The 26584-nt window shown below is 36.9% G+C and overlaps 1 protein-coding gene across 14 annotated transcripts in view; it reads right to left on the bottom strand.

Annotated features, from left to right (window-relative positions):
• The window catches only part of THRB (thyroid hormone receptor beta), a 163638-nt gene that overhangs the window by 10792 nt on the left and 126262 nt on the right, over positions 1 to 26584 (bottom strand). For 12 of the 14 annotated variants that reach the window (XM_068206904.1, XM_068206980.1, XM_068206922.1 and 9 more), the window contains 2 exons: positions 4123 to 4223; positions 201 to 348 (listed from right to left, as the gene is read on the bottom strand). In XM_068206904.1, coding sequence (XP_068063005.1) covers positions 201 to 348; positions 4123 to 4223 — 249 coding nt within the window. Of the gene's footprint in view, positions 1 to 200; positions 349 to 4122; positions 4224 to 14437; positions 14786 to 21429; positions 23120 to 26584 lie in introns of those variants that run through there. The other 2 variants (XM_068206994.1, XM_068206888.1) reach the window with 2 other exon arrangements.

Genomic DNA, 26584 nt, shown 5'->3' with positions numbered 1-26584 from the left:
CCTGATGAAGGATAAACAAAAAATTACAGCCCTGTGAAAGTGGCTTAATGCAATGAGTGCGATTCCCTGGTATTATTAAAACCAGAAAAGGGCTGGCAGTTCTACTTTACTTTAACAAGCTTCATCAATCAACATACTTTAAGCAAACACAGACATTGAAAGAAAAATAAAATAAAGAAAAACCAGGAAAATATACTTACAATCTGTTGCCATGCCAACAAAGATACATTTTTTGAAGCGACATTCCTGGCACTGATTTCTTGTTACTTTGTCTATCACACATTTTCCTTCATATTTACAGGAATAGGTTGGATGGAGGTTCTTCTGAATGGTTCTTCTAAAAAAACCCTAGGTGCAAGAAATAAATACATTGGAAAGCATTAGCACTGAGCAATTTTTAAAAATTGGGAGCTGCTTGATTTGTTAGGCATGTATCTAAGTATGAAAGATAACAAACTTCATTCCCAAAAATTCTCAAAGGTCTCAAAGCAGTTTTATAGTGTATGGCATTTCTCTTGATTTTCCTTAACAATTAAAAACATATAGACATCTTAGATAAGTAAAGGTGCAAGCAGAGCTGTCTTGAGACACAAATACTGTGTACATGTCTTCTTGTAGTCTTATATTTTACTGTTAAATTTTTTGTATAAGAAGTATTTTTTGAGCCCCTTTTCAAACTCTGTAATCATTTTGAAGGGTATTGAAAGGCATACACATAGTTTTAATTAAAAAGCAGCTTCTGCAAATAGTAAGAATGGTGGTGTGTTAGTGCTATTAAAGGACTGAGGACAAACAGTTCCAGTCCTTTATTTCCATAAAAGCCAAATAACAACCAAATCTGGGCAAGAAAATGATTTTGCAAATACAGTCTACACAATCTTTGAGTTTGGCTCTAAACTCAAAGGATCCCTAATTTATAAATTATTTGTATTTCTGAGAAGCAGATTTAATTTGTATTTACCACAGAATTTCAAAAGTCCCAAAAGCCTTATCACCACCAAAAATTTGTCTGTCTGTCTACCTATGTATCTATCTTATCATAATAGAGATTTATCTTGCAAATTTAAACAGATCCTAAGACCATACGAACTAATGCAATCCCACTGAATTCACTCATTCAAACACCCCATAAAACCTCGCTGTAGGTAATGAAATCAGATAAAAATTATCTCTGAACATTATGGACAAAATCGTGGTATTAATTCCAACATGACCTTTCTCACTGACTTTTGCAAGGACTGGATAAACTCCCCAAGACTGCAAAATATCAACAAGATAGGCTGTAAAGCAGAAAATTTAGACTTCAATTTCAAGTTTCACCATTATTTGAGACTGTCTAGACTCAGCAATGTAGTTCAGGATTACCTTGACACAGAGAACACACTGACACTCTGGTCCTGTTTGATTGAGGCTGCTCAGAATGGCTTTGGTTTTAGTCAAAACAATGGCAAAATTCAAGTGAGATTTTACCTTATGAATAGTCTCTTCAGCTGGGAATTTGTCTAATGAATAGTCTCTTCACTTCAGTAGGTGAAAGGTCTGTTTTTAAATCATGTTAAATAATACCCAGTAAAATCTTACAGCAGTGTCATTTCTTTTAACACAAAATGTTGAGTTAACATGTACAGATAAGTCTGTATTACAGCTTGTACTCCTAACTCCTGTAAAAACAATGAAGAGCCTTGTCCTCATTAGAGTTTTATCTTACGAGGTTCAGCTTGAGCTAAGAGTACAACTCTTTCTTCTTTAATTACATTAAGACCTGAAATGGTAATTAAACTGAGTGGCATAAAGCTTGTGTGGGAGCCTTTGCAAGATTGGGACCAGTTGTGTTTAAAATCCAGGAAATCACAGGCAAGATATCCTTGTGTGGCATTTGGAGTAAGTCTCAAACTCTCATCTACTGAACACCCAATTTTGGTTCTGTTCTCAACCCTGTGATGAATTCCTAGAGACAAGATCTGCTCCACCCCTTCCTGAAGACCTAGGATGGCTGTGGACAACCAGGGTCACAGGGTTATCAATAGTTATGAAGCAAGAGATGGAAAAATCTCTAATGGATCTCAGTGAGTGAGCTTCTGCTTTCTAAAACTTGCATGGGACTTAATGTAGCTGTAGCTTTATGATGGCAAGGGTCTCCATCACCTCTGCTGGGACAGCTCAGTTCAGCTTCTAATTTCTTTGCATTTCTCAGAAAAATGTTGCAAAAATCCTTTTTGTTCATCTCTAGATACATGTTAAGGAAGCTGTTCTTTATATCTGTCCAAACACTTCACCACAGAAGTGTTATTCTCATCAATAAAAGAAACCATATTTTATTGTAGGCAGTAACTCTTCCTAAACTCCTTTACTACACACCTATATAGCAGTAGATGCAGTGGATAAAGTCAGGAAAAACATTTCAGTGATGTCAGAACTCACTACTCATTTATTTTGCTTAAATTCCTCACAATTTACTCTTCAGAAATCATGTGTGAGGAATCTTTGTTCATGAAAGCACTTGCCAAAGCAAATCTTTGGTTGTCAGCCTTGATTATGTTTGTTACAAAACTAAAGTGACTTTGAGAGGAAGCAACTAGTAAACATCAAATTAATTGAAAATTGATTATATATAATAAAACATATAAATTTGATAAAACATATAACTTTGTTGATATATCATACAGCTTGAAATGTGTATGCAGCTCCTCCAAGAAATTAATTACTTTTTACAAATTGTTATCTCAGTTCCTTGTAAGTATAAGCATTATTTTAAATTGTACATCAGACAGAAGAACTATATGTGAAGATAAAAGCAAATTTGTATGCTATGTCTCTAAAATAGCTGGTAGGCATAAAAAGAACTACTTGACTTGAAGTAATGAAAACCTTAGCAGGAAAGCTTGCAATAGATACAGTGTTCAGCTGGGAGCTAAGTATATTTCATAATGCCCCAGTGCTGCTTACTTCCCATTATATCTGAATTAAGTTGCATCCATACATATTATGTATTGTTATCATCTGGTATTCAGGATGCAAATGTGTAAGAACCACTTGTGCAGCTCCACAGTTCTTTTTAGAGATATAAGTACTTTTTTATACTTTGTATATAAGTATATGTATAAAACCATTATGAATATTACCATGAATCTGCTATACATAGGATATTTAGATCTCTGTGCATTGCACAGAGGGCAATGATGTACAACCAAAAGCACTATTTCAACACAAGAATTACTGTAATGAGGAGCTCTAAAGCCAATCAAAACCCAAAATATCAGATCCAAATGTTCCAGACTTTGTGGGTTAACAGAATGAGACTTTCATGGCTTAGTCTCATGACACTAGCCCAAAATATGTGTGGTCCCATTTGTTTAGAAAAAAAATTTTTTTTTTTAACTTTCTGCAGGCAAGAGTAGCTTTCTTACAAAATCTCAAGCTATTCAGGCAAATTCATGGCAGTGAAATCATGTAAGATGTGTCTGATTGTGTTACTCCATTTTTTTATTTACTTGCCCAAAGCAATCTCTTTTTAAATTGAATTTTGCATGTAGTCTTGGAGATGCATATTAGGGCTGAAAGCACATTTCAATATGCTTAAGTTAAAGAAGTCAAAATCTTTTTGAAACTATTTTAATTGGATGTCAATGCTTCCCAAATTGATGGATGTTACTATAATATGAGCATGTGGAAAGGATTTTGATTTTTGATTCTTCACAGGGATGGTGAGAGGCACTGGAACACTGCTAATCGCTACAGACTCTTCATGGCCATAAGCAGAACCTTAGCTATTGCATAAACAGCTTCAGTAGATTAGCTGGGAACATGCTGATTTACCCTGGCTGAGAACATGGCTAAAGAAACATTAAAAAATGGAAATTCAAAAGCTAACTGTTAAACAGCAGCAACAGCAATCTAAATTTCTTGTTTTCTTTTTAGAAGCAAACATGGCAAAAACCAACTATATTCCTTATGCATATGAAGAGCAGCAGTATGGCCAGATACGGCTTATCATCAGTACTGGATGTTCTTATTAGCTTCTAATCTGTCTTTATTTGATTTGACAGCACAGTTCAGGAAGTCTGTATAATGGAGGAGCTCGAGAGCTATTTCTGATTCCCACTTTCCCACCATGCCATTTACCTTGCAACCTTCGCAAGTGATGCAGCGATAATGATATCCGGTGGCTTTGTCCCCACATACTACACATAGCTCATCCTTGTCTAAGTAACTGGGTATGTACCCTGCAAAGAAAAAGAGGATGTGGCATGTAAACTCCATACAAAATTATATGGTACATTTGATATAAAAAGATTGTATTAAAATCCACCTTGTACATTCATCTTGTCATATATACGCCATATGCATCTTGTCAAACAGCACCATACTTCTGAACTCACTGAATTTCCTGAGTAAGTTTGTACTATGTTACAGACTTAATTAAACAGTCTATATGATTTTCTATTCTTCAAACTGATTCAGTGTCAACTGCTCAAGAGGGAAAAGTTGGAACCTGATTTCTCTCTCCTGAGTGAAATACTACATCAGAAAATATTAATTACTTCAAAAGATTGTATGTGAAGTAATAAAATAGTAGTGAAGGCATACAATATGTTTCTGTTCTATGTATCAGAAAAAACCTCAATATACTTATACACTGCAGATGAGATCCCAAGTTTCAGTGTGACTGGGGGACTTGGTAGTAAGAAATATTTACTGACAGATGGTTTGTTTCAAAGCAGAAAGGTATGAGTAACATATAGCCCAAGTTGTATTGATCATGCCTGACCTGTATGTGTTCCACAGGAATACTTAATGTAGCCTGAATTTAAAGCAAAATATGCAGACATTAAAATATGTGTGTTTGTGTGTGTGTGTGTGTACATGTATGTGTTAGAATGAAATTTTCTCTTCAGAAGTGGTTTACCAGATCCAGCCAGTGAAAATATTCCTGCTGTGAAAAAAATTGGCAATGCTTGGCTCTTTTCCCACAATGACATTTGTTTTGAAAACACAAACATATTTTCAATTTGAGCAAAAAACCAAAACAATATTGATGGCAAGAAAAAAGTAATCATAACCACAGACAACTTTTAAACAGGGTAAAATACAAACCTTTCAAAATCAATGTTTCCATGACTCATAACTAATGGAGTTACAGTTTGTAACTTTACCTTCTGGAAAATCTCACTGTGAAGATGCAACACAGAGATCTCAGATTCCCTTTGAGGCGAGAGAGGAAAGTGCACCTATATGTATAACTGTATAAGATTAGTGGAGTGTAGTAAACATTCCTTTCACAGGATCTCACAATGGCTGAGGCTGGAAGTCACTTCTGGAGGTCAACTGCTCCAACACCCCTGCTCAACACAGGGCCACCTAGAGCCAGCTGTCCAGGCCCATGCCCAGCTAGCTTTTGAGTATCTCCAGGGATGGAGACTCCACAACATTCTGGGCAATCTGTGCAAGCGTTCTGCTCTGTCACCTTAAGAATGAAAAGAAAATACTATTTTATTAATTTCAGAAGGATTTCCTGTACTTCTATTGTGCTCATTGCCTCTTGTTGTGTCACCAGGAACTGAGAGGAGTCTGGGCCTGTCTTCTACAGTATGGGGGATCAGTTATTCACACACACTGATATGCCCCCTTGAGCCTTCTCTGCTCCAAGCTGAAGAGTCTCAGCTTTCTCAGTTACTCTTCACAGAAGAGATGCTCCAGCTCATCATCTCTGTGGCCCTTTCCCGGGCTTCCTCCAGGATGTCTGTGTCTTTCTTCTATTGGGGAGCCCAGAACTGAACTCAACGCTGCAGATGTGTTTCACTAGAGCTGAACAGAAGGGAATGACCACATCCCTCAAGCTGCAGGTGATGATTTTCCTAAAGCAGACCAGATGCCATTTACCTCCCTTGCTTCAAGAACACTCTGCTGGCCTATATGCAACTTGCCACCCACCAGGAACCCCCAGGTACTCCACTGCAAAGCAGTTTCATGCCAGTTGGGCCTCCACTGCTGCATTTATTACTGCTCCCCTTGTGCAGAATTTGGCCTTTCCCTTTGATGAACTTCAAGAGATTCCTCTCATCTCATTTTTCTAGCCTGCCTAGGTTGCTCTGAATGGGCAGCACACCTATCTGGTGTTCCAGCCGCTCCTCCCAGTTTTGCATCAACTGCCAGCTGTCTGAGTGGAATTTTTGAGTGCAATGAAGAAGAGCCCTTTAGATGCAGCTACTTGTGACACTATCCCTTACCACTGGCTTGCTGAATCCATCTGTAGTACCACACATAAGGCTAGACATGAAGGTTGATGTCTTTATGCAGCCCTCACAGCAGTATGGGTTGGTACAGCTTGGGGACTTGGGACACCATTCACTTGGAGGGCAACTAGCATGACTCAGGGCAGCAGAAGGCTCTTGCGGGATGCTGCAAGAGGGGTGGCCATCATTCTCCTGCAACTAACATGCCAGAGGGTCAGCTCAGTGACAGTTTAAATTCAAATGCCTTCCTAAGGCTATGCTTCCAGAGGTTCTCCAGAAAAGAAAGTCCAAATTAGACAAAACACTTAACTGAACTTAAAATGCTTTAACTTTATGGAGGCTGGTGAGTAAATCAGGAGAAAATAAAGAAGGCAAAAAGTATTTGTATGGCCTAATTTGAGTATAATTAAGAGAGCCTCAAATTACAGAGGAACACATATCCCTCTTCTCTAAAAGAAGGAAGCCATTCCTGGATACAGGCATCTCAGGTCTGTCAATATTCCAAAAGGGGAGTGGGGAAATGAGCTAAGATCTTAACGTTCTATCAAACCAGTCTACAAGACAGCAAAAGAGCAGATTTATATTCAGGCTACATTTCTCCATGATGAACAAGTTATGCTTGGATAGACTGGTGGCCATGTGACATTGAGAGATGAGAGACAGCAGGGTTTCAACTCTAATTACATCACTGACTCCTAATAGACACTATGCCATTGGGGGATTAGCAGAGGCTATTATCTCCATCCTACCCCCACTCTGCTCACACCTGCCTCTGCACATGCAACACATACACAACATAGTGTGGGCAGAGTGGGCAGAAGATGCAGCAAAGAGATGCAGAATTTTCCCCTAAATGTACCATGAAGATCAATGGCTTCTTGTTATTGCTGGTTACTGATATTCATGAAATAGAGTCTTTGCATAGCATAAACTACATCCTCAAAAATTCAGTATCCCTGGTTAGCTTCCTCAAGAATTGCTTCTGAATTAAATGCCTTGATATTTCATTAATTATTTAAGCTGGTTAGTGCTGCTCATGCAATGGCAACTTGTTCTACTGGAGGAGCAGGAGACCACTTGTCTAAACCACTTCCTTAAATATATACAGTAGGTCATGCATGTGACCACTGCTGTCCATCTCCTTCCTGGAGTTTCATGACTTTATCCAATATAAAAAAGAGTTTCCAATCTGACAGAACACACAGTCTCCTAGGGGCACTCCTAGTCAGAAATTAAAAATGGCATCTTTACATGCAAGCACATTGCCAATTTCTTGCATCAGAAGCATTAAGTGCCACTTAATAAGCTACCTAAATATTATGTTCAGTACTTCCACAGATTAAGTCCATGTCACAAGGGAAGTATACACCTGGAACTCTTCTAGTGATTGAAGAGGAAACACAAATAGAAAAATCTTATTCCAAGAAATCACTGGAAACACAACTGTGCAATACACGTCTTTTATTTCTATTACAGTTTTCTATATTTTTAACACTTCTTCCAACAGCTAATGGGGTTATAAACAGTTAGACTGGGAAGATTGGACCTTCAGTAGTATTTTTAAAAGATACAATTCAGACAGACATCACTGCAAAAGGAGTAAGTGGATTTACATTCAGTTCTTACAAACACTAATGTCCATTCTAAGCAATTTCTAGTAGTGGCAAATATCCTGTATGACCTCTGTATAAATTCAATATAATTTCTTTTGAAAGACGTGCAGATAGACTCAGTACATTTTTTCTGCTTCTCAGAGTTAGAAACAGCATTAGCAGGAAGAAATTCAACACTATTTTTCTAAACATGATACCAGCATGGAAGATATGAATAGCACAGTGGAAATTCTTGGGGAAGCCATGGATGGCAGCAGAGCTGTCAGATGTTTTGAGGAAGCAGAAGAGCAACAGATTTGTCTCACTCTTTGCACCACTATTAGCAACTTGCCTCTAATATCAACAAGTATTTTTGCTTCATGTGTGTATAATAACACTGAAGCCAAGATAAAAATTTCTTTGTGGAAAAGCAGATGCTGTCTGGACGGAGTAACCCTGATGCTCTCTTACTAAAGAAGAATGTCTGATAAATCTCATGGAAACATCAGGTATGTTTCTATTTCAGGTGGTCATAATTTATCTTTTAATTCTTGGTCAAAACCTCTAAAGTAAATAGCAAAGAGGAACTGTTCAAGAGCAATACCAACCGCACTGAATTGTACAAAAACAACCAATATTGTTCCTTGTTGTTTCAAGTCTCTGTCTGCTGTATTCAGCATCCTCATGGACTGTCATTCGTTGCATCCCATATGATTCTCCAAGTCAATTATCTGTCAAATATGACCTGACATTGTTTATCCCAATGCCCACCTTGGATCTTTGTTTTGAGTGGAGAATAATAGTGAATGACCTTGATCTGCCATGTCTGGTGTTTCCCCTGTAGCCTAAAGTAACACCTTTGGTCCTCAGACTCCCACCTGCCAGTCTGCCTAATCTTACTGTGTTGGCAAGGCTAAGCACACAGCAGGACCATTTGCCTCTCTAGAAGAATATATCATATAATCCATTGCAGCCAATCTTGAGAGCTATCTAAATCACAACTGTAGCTTTGTAGAGGCATGACAGGAAACAATTCCCTTCAACAGGAAAATGCACAATGAGTCTGCCCCAAGCAGCCATAAGGACAGAAGGAGATCTGCTAACTTATGCAGTCATCTGAGGTACTCCTCCATTAATACTGTATGCATGCACTCTTGAATTACCATTTGCAGGAATGATGCCTTACAGCACTGTATATACTGACCCTGCACAGTGTAATGGGCTAGAGAGACACAAGCAAGACACTCAGTGCCTATTTCTCCATTCAACAAAGCAAAGAAAAACTATTTCAATTATAAAAAACTCTGAAAAATTATAGTGTTTCTTCTTCCTCTGTACCTGGTACACATTAACAACATCAACAACAAAAAGCATCTTCTAAGAAAAGTAAAGAACCAATTTCAGTTTTGTTTAAGTATCATTGCACATACTTTATATCTCCAGATCTGTACAGACAATGTGATATTTGCCTAGGGAATTAATCCCTACCTTAAAAACATTGTAGAACCAAATGGTATTTGACTACCAAACAGGGATATGAATAACACCGATGCAAACAAATTATGCCTGTCTGCCAGATGTTCATTATTAGCTTGTTCCTAATCCACCAAAGATTTATAGCTTGCAGGCAGAAAATGCCATTTTTTGCTATTGCAGAAGGACAGTTACACTTCCAAGACCATTATTCAGTACTTTAATTTTCATTGTACACTAGCAGAGTCATGTATTAAATATATTCTTTGAAATCTTTCTTTCTCCCATCTGGTATGGTTTGCATGACTAGAGACCACTCACTAAAATGAGGAGTTAGGACTTACCAGTAAGCTGGTATTCGCTTACTAGACACTACAGTATGAAAATGAAAAAGATGAAATTAATTACTACCTTGAGAATCCTCAACTGTATTAAAACTGAAATGTAAATTTGTACTGCTGTTCTACTGCTTTCATAGTCACCTTGAACTCTTTACAAATTATAAAAAATTACAAGGACCAGCCATGCATCATCCTGGACATACGTGTACAGAAAAAGCTTAAATGGAGTGTTGGTGAAAGCATAGAGCCAACAGAGAAAAAGCATACTCCATTTTTATTTCTGCTATTATCAACATTGATCTGAAAGGCTGGGCAGATACACTGATCTTTGTTTCCCACTTTCTTTAAATTACTCCCACTGAGTAAAATGGCTTATTTCTCCTTCAAGCTTGGAAGCACTGAGAATGGTGCTGAGCAGATTCACACTTTTCTTGTTAGCTAACTGGCTTGCATGTCCTCAATTTTGATCTCTGTTGACATTCTTTGATTTATGAAATTACTAAAATTTGGCAAAAGATTTTGCAAAGATAGAATCTGAAACATTTTATAGTCCCTTTTCTCTCCATGACTTTTCAGTGCATTAGCTCTGCTCCTTAGGCTGAGTCAGAAACCTTATCAACAACAGTGCTTTTGCAGAGAATGTGTTGAAAAGGTTTTAGCCCAAACTGCATTGTCACTTAAAACTTCTGCAATCAGTACTGTACCTGCAGCCATTACCAACTACAGGTACAAAATACATCCCTTTAAGGGTCAGAACATGCAGTTTCCCCACCCCTCAAATTATTTAAATGTTTTTAGAGACAGTATCTTAGTACTGCAAGAAAGTTATTTGTTTAGAAATCTAAGCCTCACTGAACAAAGCAAAGTATAACTTACTTCACTTTCTCATCCTTCATCTGGTTGTGGAAAGGTTACAGTAAAGGAGATGAAAACACATTATTTCCATTGACTTTTGTTATAAAAGAAACATAACTCCAAATGCATAATGATTTATGCAATGGATTATGCAATTTCTCTTAGTTCTATTTCCTTAGATGGGTGGTCAAGGGCAAAATTAATATTTTTAAGCTTGAATAATCATTAACATACTGGGAGCTGCTCTCCTGCAAAGGGCAGGATGACAAATTCTCAGTGTTTCTGTAAATTGATTATATCCACACACACTCCCTGCATTGATGAGGTGACATTTTTGGCATAAGCTTTACGTTACTGTTTCTTAGCTATTTAGAAAATATCCTAATGTTCTCACACTGCTGAGAATTCAGTTCGGGCTAATTCAGTTGCATACTCTAGCACTCACACACTATGTATTCTCAGCCGCACATTAATTGTCTGACAAAAAATAGAGAGAAATAATTGGCAAACACAATTATAAAAATAACAGCAATAACAACAGCTTTCAAAGCCCTGTTTTCCCACCATACTAAGAGCCCTTCCAAACATGGCATTAACCTCACCGGTATCTCACTGGTATCTGGGAAGCAAGGTGAGCTGCAGGGATGAGAAGTCAGCTCTGCTACAGCCTAAACTCAAGAATTTCCCCCTGCAAACCCTTGGTTTGGGGGGCAGCCTCTCCTTTCTGCTCTCTGCCCCACTGAATCTGAAGTTAAAGCCTAACCTCACAGACACCTGTGGACATCTTTCGTTAACATTGTCCGAGAAATTACCATGCAAAGGAATGTGAAAAGCCAACTCTCATCCCAGTTTTAACTTTGCACACATTTCTCCCACGTTGTCCAAATGTCCAAAACACTGTGCAGACACCTAGTGTGGGGAGACTGATGTTTCTGGACTTCTGTACATATTTCTTTTGTACCTTCCTAACTGCATTATCTCCGCCCTGTCACTGGGTACTCCTCCTCACAGCATAGGTGGTGTTAGGAGATCCAGGGATATTTCTGTCTGTCTGCTCAGCCTCTGCACAGGGGCAGGGATGCACAGGCTCCCCCTGAGCATCACCCATCCAGCAGGCAATGCTGCAAGCTCACTATGGCTGACAGCATTGTGTGAGGGGAAAAACATTCCAGTTTAAGCTCTCTGGGACAAAACTGAGAATAGCACCTTGTTCTAAGGATGATGAGCCCTGTTCTGCTTATCAGATTTCACAGCATTACGCAAAAAACAAAGTGTATCTGGCTGTCTGTTTCCTAGGGCAGGATCAGGTCCAAAAGGGCTTCCTTAATAAAACAGTAAGCTCCTGCACAAACGTTGTGCTGTCACCTTTTAGCAGCATACACCAGAGCACAAATGGTAATGGAGCAACAAGTAGATGCAAAGCTAAACCCACATCTCCACCTCTTGATTTTCTGGACTGCAATTCTTTTCTTTAGAAGTTAATTCTTTCATCAGAATTTCTGACAGATAGTCAGGAAATAATAGTTTTTAATGTACTGTAATAACTGAAGCAGCTTTCTGATATTTAGAATAACTGGCTATGCTTTATAAATGCTTTTTCTTTTTTCCCCTTCGTGACACATTGCTGGGGTCTTTGGTTGTTGTTTTTCAAGTTATTTTCTGAATTAGTTCAAAGTGACATAAAAATAGAGAAATAATTAAATACCCTTTCACAAATTACAAGCATTTCAACATATAAAATGTTGATTTTTTTTCTTCTCAGAAGGAAAACAAGACTTTAACCATTTAGTAACTAGGAAAAGCTCTGATAGGAAACAAGTAACAAGTGCATGTGCTACTGTAAAGTACAATCTGATTTGAACTGCATATTATTGAGATTAGGACAAATTTCAAGGGACTAACAAAAATACCAACTGCAACAATCAGGACTCCTCATGAACACCTGTTTAGGGAATTAATTTTGCTTTAATGGGCTATTACCAAGGCTTCTCTAACAAACTCACTCACTCCCCCAATCAATTCTGGATCAATACAGACACACATGCCCTGTGAAAAGCCTTCTGTTCTTAGGACAGGATTAAAAGATTTGTTAGTTTTACGATAGCTTGCTTAAAAGATGGAAATTAAAAAAAAAAAAAAAGAAGAAGAAAAGAGAAGATGCACATGTTCCACACAGTTTAGATCTCTTCTGCTTTAAAAACTCAACATTTGCAAAGGTTTGACAGAAGGGAGGCCACTTTTTATTGATTGTCACAGTAACAAAGCTCTAAAGAATCCCAAAACACATTGCTCAGTCTTTATGAATGATCAATTAAAAGCCTGATAGAGAGCTTGGCTTCCACAGAAATTCACAGTCATTTCTTAATGAAACTGAGGTGGTAGAAAATAAGGGCATACAACCTGTTTTTAAAAGCAACTCTGTATTCTTTCAAACAAACAAGTTCAAAAACTTTACACAGGGCAGATGTCAGGTGTCTGAGCACTGAAACAACTTAAAGCTCTGATCTAGGTATACTAAGTATAATTTATAGCCTTTAACATTACGAAAAATATATTCCTTCAGTGACTTTGCAACAGCAAGTCTTAGTTTTTCTAAGTTAATCCTGAGATAAACTTTTCCCTTAACCAAAAACAAGACATGGGAGAAGTCTACAAAGGCTAGGAATTCATTAATTAAAACCCAACAACAGATAAATAGCCTTAAAAAGCATTTTAAATGTTGCACAACACAAAAACATGCATTATCCACAACTATATTTAGCCTACAATTTGGTCATGTTGTCACAGCTTCCAAGAAGGATTTAAAAAATAATTTTCTTTATTATGAAATATGATGCTGTTCAATATATAAAATTAAGACGTTTTTCTATCATAGAGATTTATTGCATCAAAGGTTAGTGTGTATTTTCTACCTCAAGGAAAATATTTCATTTTTCCATGTAGTTAATAAAAATAACAGTCTGCTTTTTCCTACAAAGATACTTCAAAAGTAGTAAATGGTGTTTTCTTTATCTCTTCAGTTACATCAGTTTCATCTGGATTTTGGAAAACTGCATACAGAAAATCTGGTCTGATCAGAAAAGGATATTATTTTGGTGTATCATACAGGGTTTTTTTCTTCTTTAATAATGTGATTTTAAAGAAACACAGAGAATGCATACTTCATATGCGTAAGTTGGGTTACCGAGTCCAAAACAAACAGCACTGAAAACATTTCCAAGTATTTGTTAGTATTTTGGGCTCTTATTAAATCTCGTTTGCTTGCTTGAAATCAAAATAATAAATTCTAAAAACTGGCAAAGATTTAACCCCTAGGGAGCAGACATTTCACTTGTCTCACAAATGTATTGATTAGATCAACCTTTTGGATGCAAAGTCATCTTTCTTGCATAGATATATTCTTGAATTTTCAGTCTTTTTTGCTCTGCATAATCAGAAACTCGTAGTTTTCACTTAGAAGACTAACTCAAACACATTTTCCCATACATATTTACAGTCCTATTTTCAAAATATTTTTCCTGAGTTGCTGAGCAAACAGAGTTCACATTTACTGAAAACGCGGACTTACACAGTTTGTATGTAAACAGAAACATAGCTTTAAGAGGCAGAATATATAATGATGACATTTCAGGAGAGAAACTTTCTTATCAAGCTCACTGGTGAATAGCAAAGGAACTTAATAGTCCAGGAAAGCAGAAAAAAAAGAAATATACTTGAAAATGTCTCTTATATATTAAGAAAAAGTGCTTAGAAATCCTCATCGCTCTCCGAAAACCTTACAATCACCTAGCAACCTATGTTACTGCTGCTTTCAATTTTAAACAGGCAGCCTTCACATTCAAAGATGCACCCGAGCCAACTGATGCACTGTAAGTTTAAAGCAAAACAAAAACAAAAACAGAGATTTTTTTTTTTTTTTGTTATTTAAATAAAATGCCCCTACCTTTCTTCTGAGAGTACGATGGCGACTGCACTTGAGAAAAAGTAGGTTTTTCTTCTGTGAAAAATTCAGGTTGGTTGTACTGATTCAGGGCCATGTCCATGTCAGAGTACTCGCTTTTAAACACGTTTCCAGGGTAACTACAGGTATAAGGCTGATTCACCGCCCAGGCCTGTTCCATATATATGTTGTTACTGTGCAGGACCTGAGCATCACAACTGCTGTAACCCTGATTATCTTCGATATATGTGCAATAATCAGTGGACTGCATGTAGCAATTGCTACCAGCAGCTGGGTGCACTTCATATATTTCTTGCATACAGTAGTTCATTTTGTTAGCCTATCTCAGCTTCTACTTTACGTACACACACACATGCATACACACGCAGGCATGCATACACATGGATCAGGAAAGGAGCAATGAATATACACCAACAAAGTCGACTGCAAAACAGCCCGTTTTACTTCGGAGCAGCGCCTGATGTGCTAAAATCCTATTTATATTGGGATGGCTTGTGAACTGCCCTGCCAGTCAAACATATTGGGAAGCAGATTTATGACAGTCAAAGGTCTTAATCTGTGACTGTAAGTTAATTCCAAGGGAAGATGGCAGTCAGGTAGCAATGACCACCAGACAAAGAAGCGACATCCTGACAACCCTCCTGTTCCCCCGTTTGTCTGGAATAATCATTTTATAAACCATTTCCAGCCTCTTCCAATATGATTAGAAAACGATTACTAAGGCAAGGACACAGTTATGTCACCATAGTTGTCAATTTAAGTGTGAAGAATTATAAAGACTGCTTAAGAACTCCCAGAGGGGATACGCTGAAAATCCTAAAATCAATAATCCTGTTTTTCAGCATTAAACCATAGAAAATCCAATAGTGCTGTGCTGATGACCCAAACAGTAGTCTAGTGTTACAAAATTTAGCAACTTAATCTGTCATCAGCTTTATTGATTTTGTTTTACAGAATTACATGCATGAATCTCCCCAGCCTTCCACACATACACAATCCTCCCCACTGCTAATGAATTTACGGGAAAGCGGCTTTTCTAAACTTCAGTGATTTCAAGAAGTAATTTCTATTTAGTTCAACAGGTGGGAAACTTCAAAATAATATAATCAACAAAAAGAACATGGCTCAAATATTATCAATAAGCCAATTGCTTTGCTATTCTGCTTTGTTATCTTTTCTGTTTCAGTAATGAAGTAGTTTTAGAAGAGCTTTTTTTCTGATAATAGAGCAAGGAAAGGAAGGAATGTTTTTTGCTCGTTTTGGCTCACCTATGAACTATGAACATGACAATGCCACTACAACAAAAACTGTATGATATTTTAATTGCTTAATGAAACCCAAACTTCAGTATGGTTATTACACCTTCTTTAATCAGCCATTCTTTTTTCATCTAAAAAATAATATTTTATTTTTAACTTCTATTAACTGCTGTTTGTTTTTTAATGAGGAAAAATGTGTTTTTTCTTTACAGCACAGCTAAGATACAGTTAAACTTGTGAAGTCAGTAATAAACCGGTATCCCTTTCTAATATCTGTTCTTATTATTAGGGAGTTAGTTATTACTGATTTGATAATGAGAGCTTTCTTATTTCACTAATTTTAAACTACAGGATTGCCAAAATTACCATGTAACTTGGCCCTTTTTCTTCTAGGATCTTAAGCATACATCTAACAATCTTGATGAACATACTCTTAAATAGTCTCCAAAAGTTCAGTGCAATAAGTAAGAACTGGGTGTGACATATCCATATTTTTCCCTATCCAATATTGCTAAATATTTCAGACTAATAAAAACAGCCAACAGAGAGACATTTTCCCTTCCGACATATAACAGTAACTAACCTATCTAAATAATCAGCATTTCCAGTTAATGTCTAATTAACTAACAAATCCAGGACAAGTCCTTCCAATGATCAGAGAAGTTAAAATTAATATTTGGAGTTTTTCTTCCCTCTCTAACTATAAAAGAAGCATCTTTATCATGCATTTCTTATTAACTTGCTCATAAAATAATAATACATTTGGTAAGTCAAACTAAACTCTATTGAGATCAGTGCTACTGATGTCAATGAACTTGCCCTCAAAATGAACTTGTTCTCCTCTAATAATTTAATCATTTTATTTCATGAAGACCACAAACAGTTACTGAAATCCAACAAGTAAAACCCTAACGAACCCTCATTCATTTACCATTGTCTAACTCAACAAATACCACTGTAAAACACAGTGTGAAAAAGCACAAAATAAAAGTTAATTTTCATTTTAGTTCAGGCCCATCATCTAGATTTTACAAACAGTGAGTTTGTCTGTGATAAAAAGCATCTCTCATGAAAGATCTGATTTTTCAATAATAGATGTTTGGCGCTTCATAAAAATGCCTTTATTTCATTCAAAAAATTCTGCAATAGTTGTTTATACTAAAAACCCGAAACCATTCCCACTGAGGGGATGGGTTGGTAAAGCTGTAGTGTATATAACATATACAGCTTGTGGAGCTTACTTCTCCATGTTCCCAATAAAACATTCCTAAGTACTGTACCTGGGTTGTTCATTTACCACAAAAAGATCTCGTGTACCACCAACAGGAATTTATGTAGAGCTCCCACAGAGGTGAGGCTGTGTTTTACAGGTTAGCAGATCACAATACCTAGATACTTTTATACCATCCAGAAAGCTTTGGAGAGCTGGGCTTTAAATTCTTAGTGAGAATTTTTCCCATGTGGATTTGCTTTGCCAGCAAAGTCAAAATTCCCACAAATCTTTTCTTTTCTTGTTTTTTCCCCCTCTGACTGGATTTAGGTTTGTTACTGAAAAACTAAACAGAATTGAAGCCTTATGTAGGCAGAGCTGCTCCAGCCAGGATGGCACCTGAGGAAATGGTATTTCAACATGGCACAGCCTGTGACTTACTTTCTATTCCAAAATAAATCCCTCAAACATTTCTTATTTTCCATTCCTATATCAATAATATGTCACATGTACTATTTTTGTCAAGAGTTCCTCTAACACCACAAGGAAATTAAATTACATGAAACTATGAAGGATGAGGAAAAAATGAAAAATTACTTTTCCAACAAGCAAAAAATAAATTATGAACACTGCCAGGGAATGTGGGTTTCTTACCTGTGATATGTTACTATTAAAGAGATTTGTAGCTCTGTAGATTGTTGTTCCCTTGGAAACAAATCAGTTCAAAGAACACTGCAAAGATTTTAAAAACTGAAATGTTCCTAAATTATTTTCATTTTAATCTTTTAGGGTCCAATTCTGTACATTTATTTCATGTACACCTTTGAATTAAATTGTCTGATACAAGACAGTCAGACAGTGTCTTTTTCAAAAGTCTGAAAGTTGAGTAGAATAATATTAACAGCTTTTCTTTGTTTTGTATTCCTATTTGAATATTTGTGTCTTTACATCATGTCATGCTGAGTTTTTTTGCCTCCAGCAATGTAATATCACACTTGGAATTTTAAGAGTTCACACGTGTCTGATTATGTGAACACATGAAGTTAATCACCATCAGAATAAACCCTTCAATTCAAGCAAACAGGCCAGGAATAAAACAGAAATTTTGATACTGTAATGGCAGAGGAACCAAAGCTCAAACCTCTCACAGTCTAAGGTGTTAGTCCATTGTTCTAAAAAAGGCAGGAATTACTTGTTGAACTTGTGTCTGGAATGCCCCAAAGGTTTTTATATACTCACCCTGGTGTAAATCAGAAGTAAGTCAAATGCAGTCAGTGATATTAACTGGAAAGGCAGAAATCAGGCTGTGAATACCTGAAAGGGGGAATCTGCAGAAGAGACCGCCTTACACTACACCATTCAGCTCTTCATTAACTCCTGTTCTACAAATTATGACTAAGATTTTTAATTACAAACAACCAAATACCCCAATTAAGATGCACTTACTCCCTTGTGACTTGGCTCAGTTACAAAACCCACCAAAATGAACTCACAGAAATGTTAAGGAAAGGCAAAAATCCTGTAGCGTCCCTCTGTACGCTACAGCCCAACCAACAGAAGTCCCTGACACAGAAAAAAGAAGTATCATGCAGTGCAATTTAATCTGCTGTGGAATATTACCTGCAAGAGTCCTATTCTCCTGACTTTTCTCCAAACTGTGCACCCCTGGTCTAGAGTCCTGGGTATCGCAACGCTGCAGATAGGGCCCCTACATGCCATTCTAAAAGATTGTGTCAGTACGCAGGAGGTATTGCAGAGCATTCAAATCAGAAATCAGTCAGGGCAGAGTGCCACTTCGAAGGACCAAATGGAAGGATCTTATATTGGTTGCTGCTCAGACTTCATGCATAAAGATGAATAAAAATCCAGGATTTACTAAAAAAATTTGCACATTTAAACATGCAGTTGCAAAGATTAAACATACCATTCTGAACTCTTCACAGTTTTGTATGCCTCTATTATCAGTTTTGTAAAACGAATTTTTACACATTACAAAATAACTGTTATATTTCCTATTTATTGATTTTATTGTTGCCTGAATTGTCTCAGCCACCTCTGATGGTTTTGGGAAAAAAAAAAAGAAATTAGATCATGGCTTTTCTGAGCAAATGAAAATCAGCACTCCTCATATCATAAGGAACACATACTGAAAACTGCAACAGCTTTTGAGCAAAACCACTAATATGGCTTTTGCAACACCCATAAGTTGTCAAATACAACTATCTCAGTGCCCACACAATGAGTTACCATCTCTCTTTAATGTATGTATTTGCACCACCTTATTCATTCACTTTATGCACTATGATCGAAGACTCAAAATGGTCCCTCAGAAGTATGACTATGTAAACTTAGAGATTAAACTAAGAAAACCTTAAACATCAGAATCCAAAATAACAACAAGCATTTAAAAGAACAGAAAATTAACTCTTCATGGTGTTTATTTTATTTTGAAAACTCTACTTGTCACTAAATTACAAGGTAGGTAGGATTATGGAATTCTAGTGCTGAAAAGTCACAACAGCATTTGACAGTTCCTGGAGTATGTCTCAGTGGAAGATAAGACATGAAAAAAATCATCATTTTGTCTATGCTACATTTACAATAGTTGAAGGAAAAAAAGCTGAATTTTTCTGACATAAAATTATTTCCTTCAGTTTGCAACAGATGCAGGAAGATTCAAACCAATTCAAAGATTGTGCCCTGTGGTACAAACTAGATGAAAATCTTACTTAGACAACGGCACACTTCTTTTCTCCACGTGTACCAACTTACTAACTTAGTTATTTCTCTAAAACTGTTCCTCTCACAAAACCCACTGTACCTCGGTTATGACATGACACTAAATTTATCTGTGACTCATAAAATGCCAGTGTGATGTGCCTTTTATTGAAATACTTCAGACTCATTAGTCTGCTTGAATAACAAAGAATGTCATAGTTTATATTTAAACATTCAGATTCACTACAATTCCAGTTATCCCTCAAAATATTTTCAACACCTTGAATAAATTTGGTAAAACGAGAATGGAACTTGCTCTTTTCTGATCAGGACTCCTCCAGGGTTTGTGCTTGCTTTTTCTTGCACTATTCATGACATGGATAGGTAGCACACGGTCTTGCCAGAAAGCGTTTGCTCCTTGAGACGTCAGCCAACAAACAGGCAAACAAAATTCTTGAATAGTTTGGACAACTTTTAAGATGGTCCCTGAACAAATATTACTAACAGCAATTATAGACCTGTGACCCAGACAATCCAGTTTGTTAAGCCTTCCCATATATCATAAATGGAAGACCCTGTTACCAGACATCAGTTAATTACAGAGCTTATCTCTTGAGAAAGTAATGGCCAATACTTAAAACATGTACCTTTTTTGAGTCATTCCCTGCCTCTACTTCACATGAAAACATCAAGGTAAGAAGTTTCATTTGTTCAAAAATAAAACCAAGCAGAAAACAGGCTAATTTAGCTTGACATAACATAATTACAGGCTCCTGGATGGGACTGTCTGGGTTTGGTAGCCTCCTGACAGCCCTTAGTAAGACGTTAAAGCGATCAACACCTGACATCTGTTAGCAAAGAGGCATTCTGAGGTAAAGCACAACTAAATCTAAAGAAATCAGGTACTTAGACCAGTTTAACTTTTTCATGAGGTGATATCCTGCCTGACACTGTAATCTTTCTTCCTGGAGTGATGCAAGACTTAAGTAAAAAAAAACAACATGTAATCCCCCCCCAATATACAGTAATTATTTTTTAGGTGAAGAGCAATGAAGAACTATTTATCCAAGTTTAAAGAGGAATAAGAATAACTTAAGCACTACATTTGTGCTAATACCTTAGCAACTGTGATTCTTAAAACTAATTCCTTCAATGCTGTGCTGATGTGAACAAAACAACCTACCCCAGAGAAAATGGTTTATTCTCCTGACTAGTGAGGCAGGGAATATTCCTAACAAGAAGTCTCACTTGAGCTCTGTACATGCACTTACTGAGGCATTGGGTATGGTTAATATTAAGAAAGAAGGCTAACAACAGAGTCGGAGGTGAAAGCTGAACACCCTGAAAGTAGAAAAAAAGGTTTTCTTTTGTCTTTGCATTTTTATTGTATCAAATATATGCTTTAAAAAAAAGGCCAAGTTCAGAAAAGATTTTTGATCAGCTTATAAAGATCATAAAGAGAGAGAAAAATACTTTTTAAAAGCTTTAAAATAAGAGATATTGTTTTGTGTTAGGCATCACACAGAAAACCCCGGTAAGTACTCACCACATTGTCATAAGGGCTCTTCACAAAGCTATTAAATTAAGTAGAAGAGAAAACTAAAAACCACAATTATCACTGATAAAAAAAAAATTTAAAAAAGGTTGGTAGCTAGAAAACATCCCCACATAACAATGCTTTTACCAATGGCCAAACTCCTGACAGTAAACAAAGACATAACCTGGTTTTGCTTTCTGTTTCTCCTAAATACAGCATTTGCTGTTCTCTGCATGATAATGTCAGTTACCTTTACCCTTTTTTTCTTCTTTTTGGTATTCTTGGGCACCAGACATGATTTGAAAGTTTGCTTTTGTATAGCCTGGCTGTAAAATTGTACTAGTCCAAGTTGAAGCATGTCGGCACTGTGAAAGCTGCTGTCCATTCCTCTGGATATCATAATTTTTGAAGTGTCTTTTCCTACAGAAATGATTTTCTGTTATGCCCACAACATTCCATTTCTGATTTCTGTCAGGAAGGTGAATCAGTCTGTCCCACAACAGGAGGCCACGTCCTGGATATTTGGCAAATACTGCAGGGCTACAAACCGTTGGCTTTGCCAAAATCTTGCTCAGGTGTGGAGTTTTGGAAAGCAAGTGGTTCCCCAGCTCTCCTGATGCTGTGGTATTCCCGTGCATCTCCACTGGACTGCACTGATATGATGCAGAACCCTTCAGCCATGCCCATTCAGCCACCATAGTTCCCCTTCAGTAGAAGTGAATATAAAATTTTCCTGTCTGAGAATCCTGAAAAAGCAGGCAGATCTATGTGGACAGGCTAACACTAGATGCATCTTGCACATCACAACTACAACATGGGCCCCAGGGCAAGTTACCACCAATTTATTGCCTTGCTCATATGATCATTTGAGGTCTTGTAGGTCGAGGCTGGTCGTGAACAATTTTCAGATACTTAAAACACAAAACATCAAGGATTCAGCCTTGTTTGACTTTGCTCTTATCGTAGGCTGACCTGAGGGACACTCAGTTACCTAAGTGTGACATTCTTATGTGGGCATGCTTAGCAGTTCCGCTTTTGCTACCTACTGCCTTTCTCCGCCTGTGGTCACAGTGGAGTATCAGAGATGCTAATTTTATCACAGGAGCACGGACACTTGGTTCCAGTGAGGATAATGAAAAATACTAAAGCTGAATGATTTCATCTAACTGGCCATTGCTTATTCTTTGGTATAGAAGAAACTGAGATACCACTAGCTGACAAATTTGTAAAACTAAATATAGCCCAATTTCTATTTCTGGGCAGCAAAACTAAAATCAGTAGAAATGACCCATCAAAGATCATATTTTGTATTTAAGAAATTATTTTATTTTATATTATATATAACAAAATTCAAATACAAAATAGCTGTTTAACTTGCATAAAGAAAACAGCAAATTCCAGACATGTGATGACTGATACTCACAGTGGTTTTAATCATAGTAAGATTCTGTTGTTATAATCAGCCTAAGAGTCAATTTAACATACATTTCACTCAGTAAAGTAACATATTAGTAAGGGCATGCCAAGTCATTAATTTCCAGAAAAAAATTATTCAAAGTAAATTGGGATTTCCATTACCAGATCTATCATAATATTGCTGATTCTGAATCCTTTGTCTTAGGACTTCTCTTAAGTGGAATATTGTTAGTACAGGATAAATTCAGAAAACTTAATCATGGTTAGCTTTAAATACTGTTTTCCTATTTTAATTTCTGTATGTGCATACAGCTTTCCTCAGTATGTTATTTAATTTTAGATGTAAACACCTTTTTGCTGCTAGGAATACAAGCTCACCTGACATTTGCAGCTACAAGTCTGTTTCTTCTACTGACTGTATCTCAGCTGGACATCAAAAACAAAAATTTGAGAAAGTACCTGGCATCATGGACTTCAATGCAAAAGGCAGGTAAGTTACCTACATAATCTTCCCTTACCTACTTACTTCTAACTTTACAGAACTGCTCTTAGTTCAGACATCATTTTCTAAGTAAATTAAAAACTAATTCTAAATGTAGGTAATATGGCAAGAGAATATCACTTGTAGGAGGATAATCAGTTTAAAATAGAACAGTGAAAGTAACCCAGAAATACTAGGCAATTAAAAAAAATATATAAAAGAACAGAATATAAAACTTTTTTTCATCATTTTAACACTTTGATATTCTCTTGACTTCATAAATTTAAGCACAAAGGAAGAGATAGGATTTCTCAGATAAGGCCCTCTGGGAACTGAGAACGTGCCTCTAAGATCTGAACTTACACACTTCATTTTCTGTGGCACAATGAGGAACTGTGCACTACAACCCACCCTTCCTCTAAACTTTGCATAACCTCAAACAGTGTACTTGGTTCAGTACACCCTGATTAACTGCCTACGTGGGTGATATTGCATCTTCACAAAATGCGGGAGTCAGGCATGTGCAATATATATATATATAAAATGTAGGCATGTCTATAATACACTCATAAATAGATCCATGCTTTGTCAGCTCCTTGAGCAGGCCACCTTTGCTGTCATTTAGCCTATGAGGATTTCTGTTACCTTTGATTTTAATCAAAACCCATACATTCATGACTATGGTAAAAATTCTGTTCCCCAAGGATTCAGAGAGGGTGTCACACAAGGCTTACAGATTTCTACCTTTAAACTCCAAAACCTTTCATAACTTAAAAAATAAAATCAAAACATATTTTCCAATTTTTTTGTTTGCAAAGCATCTGTGGGACTTTGAAATATGATCATAGATGCATTTAAACTATAAGAAATTGATTCTATTTTATCTTCCATAATTTGGAATTTACCCAGGCAGAGTTTACCAAAGCTAGCCAAACATCAAGAAGCTAAATGCTCTCTTTTAGTTCCCTCTGATATTTGTCTCACTATTTTACCTGCCATGTTAGTTACAGTTCATTTAATTTTACAAGTTTCCACTTTATTTCACAAATTCTCCTCAGTCACGAGGGACATTACACATTCAAGTTTTGCTACTCAAAGATTAAATTGCAAGGAACTACCACTGAGGGCTTTGATATTTTGTCTTCTATTCTTGTACTTCATATGCTGAGGCACAGCAGATGTTTACGTCTTAAATTACTATTCTTCTTATTATATTGTTAAATTATTTTCATGAGAGGACTACATTATTTATTCTACTTCACTGGCTCTAACATATATTGCCTGAATTTCTCAAAGGCTTTTTTTCCTTTTTTTTTAACAAAAAAAAACCACAGTTGAACATCTGCTTTTGGTCTTGTCAAGCCAAAATCTTTGATAAAGGATAATAAAATGTAATTTTGTCTCCACTTCTTACCTATAAGAGAAGCATCTCTCTCTCCCTCTAGCTACTGTTAAAATGGGTATAATCAAGGCAGGAAACAGTACAGCCTCCTGGGATGAACCATGACTAAAACCACAGGCCCTGTTTCAGACTTAAGGGGGACTAACAAGCAGGGCCAGAGCTCTTCTCATCAAGGAATCATCAAGCAATTTCAAAATGCACATTGTAGCAATAACTGGCATGTCAGCAGTCAACAGGTCAAAACACTTCCTCAAATTCCCATCAGACGGTTTTTTTTTAAGGCAAGTTTCTTTTTACAGAAAGAGAAAAGTTTTATCAGATGAACTGCCCATTAAGCTTAACTAAAAGGATAGGCAAGGGGGAGCCCTCAGAATTCTTTTATTACAGGCCAAAGCAAATACTCCTTAATGGGTAATTGTAAAGGTTGGCCTATTCTCAGACATGCAGTGTTATCTGAATGTCAATATATAAAGGACTACAGAAAAGATATGGAACAATTTATTTGTTTTCATCTCAGTTTTGTGGCTTTTTTTCCCCAATTTTCTACTAGTATCTGCTAAGAGAGGTCAAAGAAGCAGTACACAAAAATCTCTCCCATTTTTAGTACAACTCAAGTGAAGAGAGGCATTAAGTTGTATCTCCAGAAAGATGGAAGGTGGTAGCCAGCCAGCCAGGAAGACAGTGTTTCCCGCTGGAATGAGCTGTGTACCAGCCCTGAACTTTGATCCTGACAAAAACTCAGAGTGCACAAAAGAGGACCAAGAACCACACTGAAAGAGTGCTGCTCCCCATGCTCACAACAACCCTGGAGGTACTGCATTAAATTCCCTCTGCTGTGCCCTGACAGCTACACTAATTTTCCTTGCTTGGGATCTGCCCTGTTGCAATCAAGGCTGGATTTGCATTACCATTATTACTATTATTGCTTTATACCACAGTAGCTCCAGTTAACAGCTAGATCCATTGGTGATGAAAGCTGCTGTGACCACACAGGCAATCAGACCCTGCCCCTAAGAGACTGACTACATTGCTCACACTTTTTAGGGGAGTGCAAACATTTATTTTTCACCCTCAGCAACAGGCTGTCACTTAGACAAAAGGTAAATTAACAGTTCTGGGATGTCAGAGGATCGCTGTTTTCCCAGTTATAAAGACACTTCCTCTAAAAAAAAAAAAAAAAAAAGTTATTTTACATTCCAAAACTGCTCACAGCAGAATTTCCACTGAAAAATCTCTCTATACAGTATTTAAATTTGTAGCTGACCAAAACAGTGGCAAGTAGGAAAGCAAATTAGGGATCCCTGAATTGTCATTAACTTACTTGATTGCAAAATGTACATAATAAAGTTTTCCCTCTCTGGATATTTGAGGTTTACTGAAAAAGAGCAGCAAAGACAACAGCATTTCACTGGTTTGGTTTTTTTTTTTTTGTTTTGCCATGAAGTATGCAAGCATATAAGGACACTGAAGTGGGTTGGCTTCAGAGAGATCAACTAAGGCAAATGTATTCAGGATTAGGACTGAGGCGTGCACAGTAGGTTGATGAAGCAGCCTAGCTTTATATGGATCCAGTCCAATAAAACTAGAGGATTTTTACTTGATTACCTGAGAGAAAAAAAGGAAAAAGCAACCAAGATACTATTAAAAGACATGTCCCTAGTAAAGTTAACACCTGATTCATACTTTGTTCCAGCATTTTAAACTCCACAAAGTAACTATAAATAAAAGCATGTAAAGTTTTCATGTGTGTTTGTGTTGGGAAAGACAAAACCGTCTGTGCCGGACAAGGCTAAGGTTACATTTCTTCTCATTAATCTTGCTGTCAGTTCACAGCATTTTATTTTATCTCTTTTATTTTGCTTCTTCTCTCCTCTTCCTCTTTTCTCTCCTATCCTTCCATTTTCTCCCCCCTCCAAAAAAGCATAGCATTTTTTCCTTATGCTTCCTTATGAAAGAAGGAAACACTTCACAATTGAGTTTCACAATTTTTAAACTAGGCTCATATGATCATTGAATAAGCAGAAGGATGGAGCCCAACTCACACAGACTAGCCAGACTCTTCTTCTTAAATATACAAATTTTGCCTCTGTAAATGTGCTAAATAAA

The sequence above is a fragment of the Anomalospiza imberbis genome, chromosome 1, assembly GCF_031753505.1.
Source record: "Anomalospiza imberbis isolate Cuckoo-Finch-1a 21T00152 chromosome 1, ASM3175350v1, whole genome shotgun sequence".
In the NCBI taxonomy this organism is placed as follows: domain Eukaryota; kingdom Metazoa; phylum Chordata; class Aves; order Passeriformes; family Viduidae; genus Anomalospiza; species Anomalospiza imberbis.
This window is presented reverse-complemented; position numbering and strand designations above follow the sequence as displayed.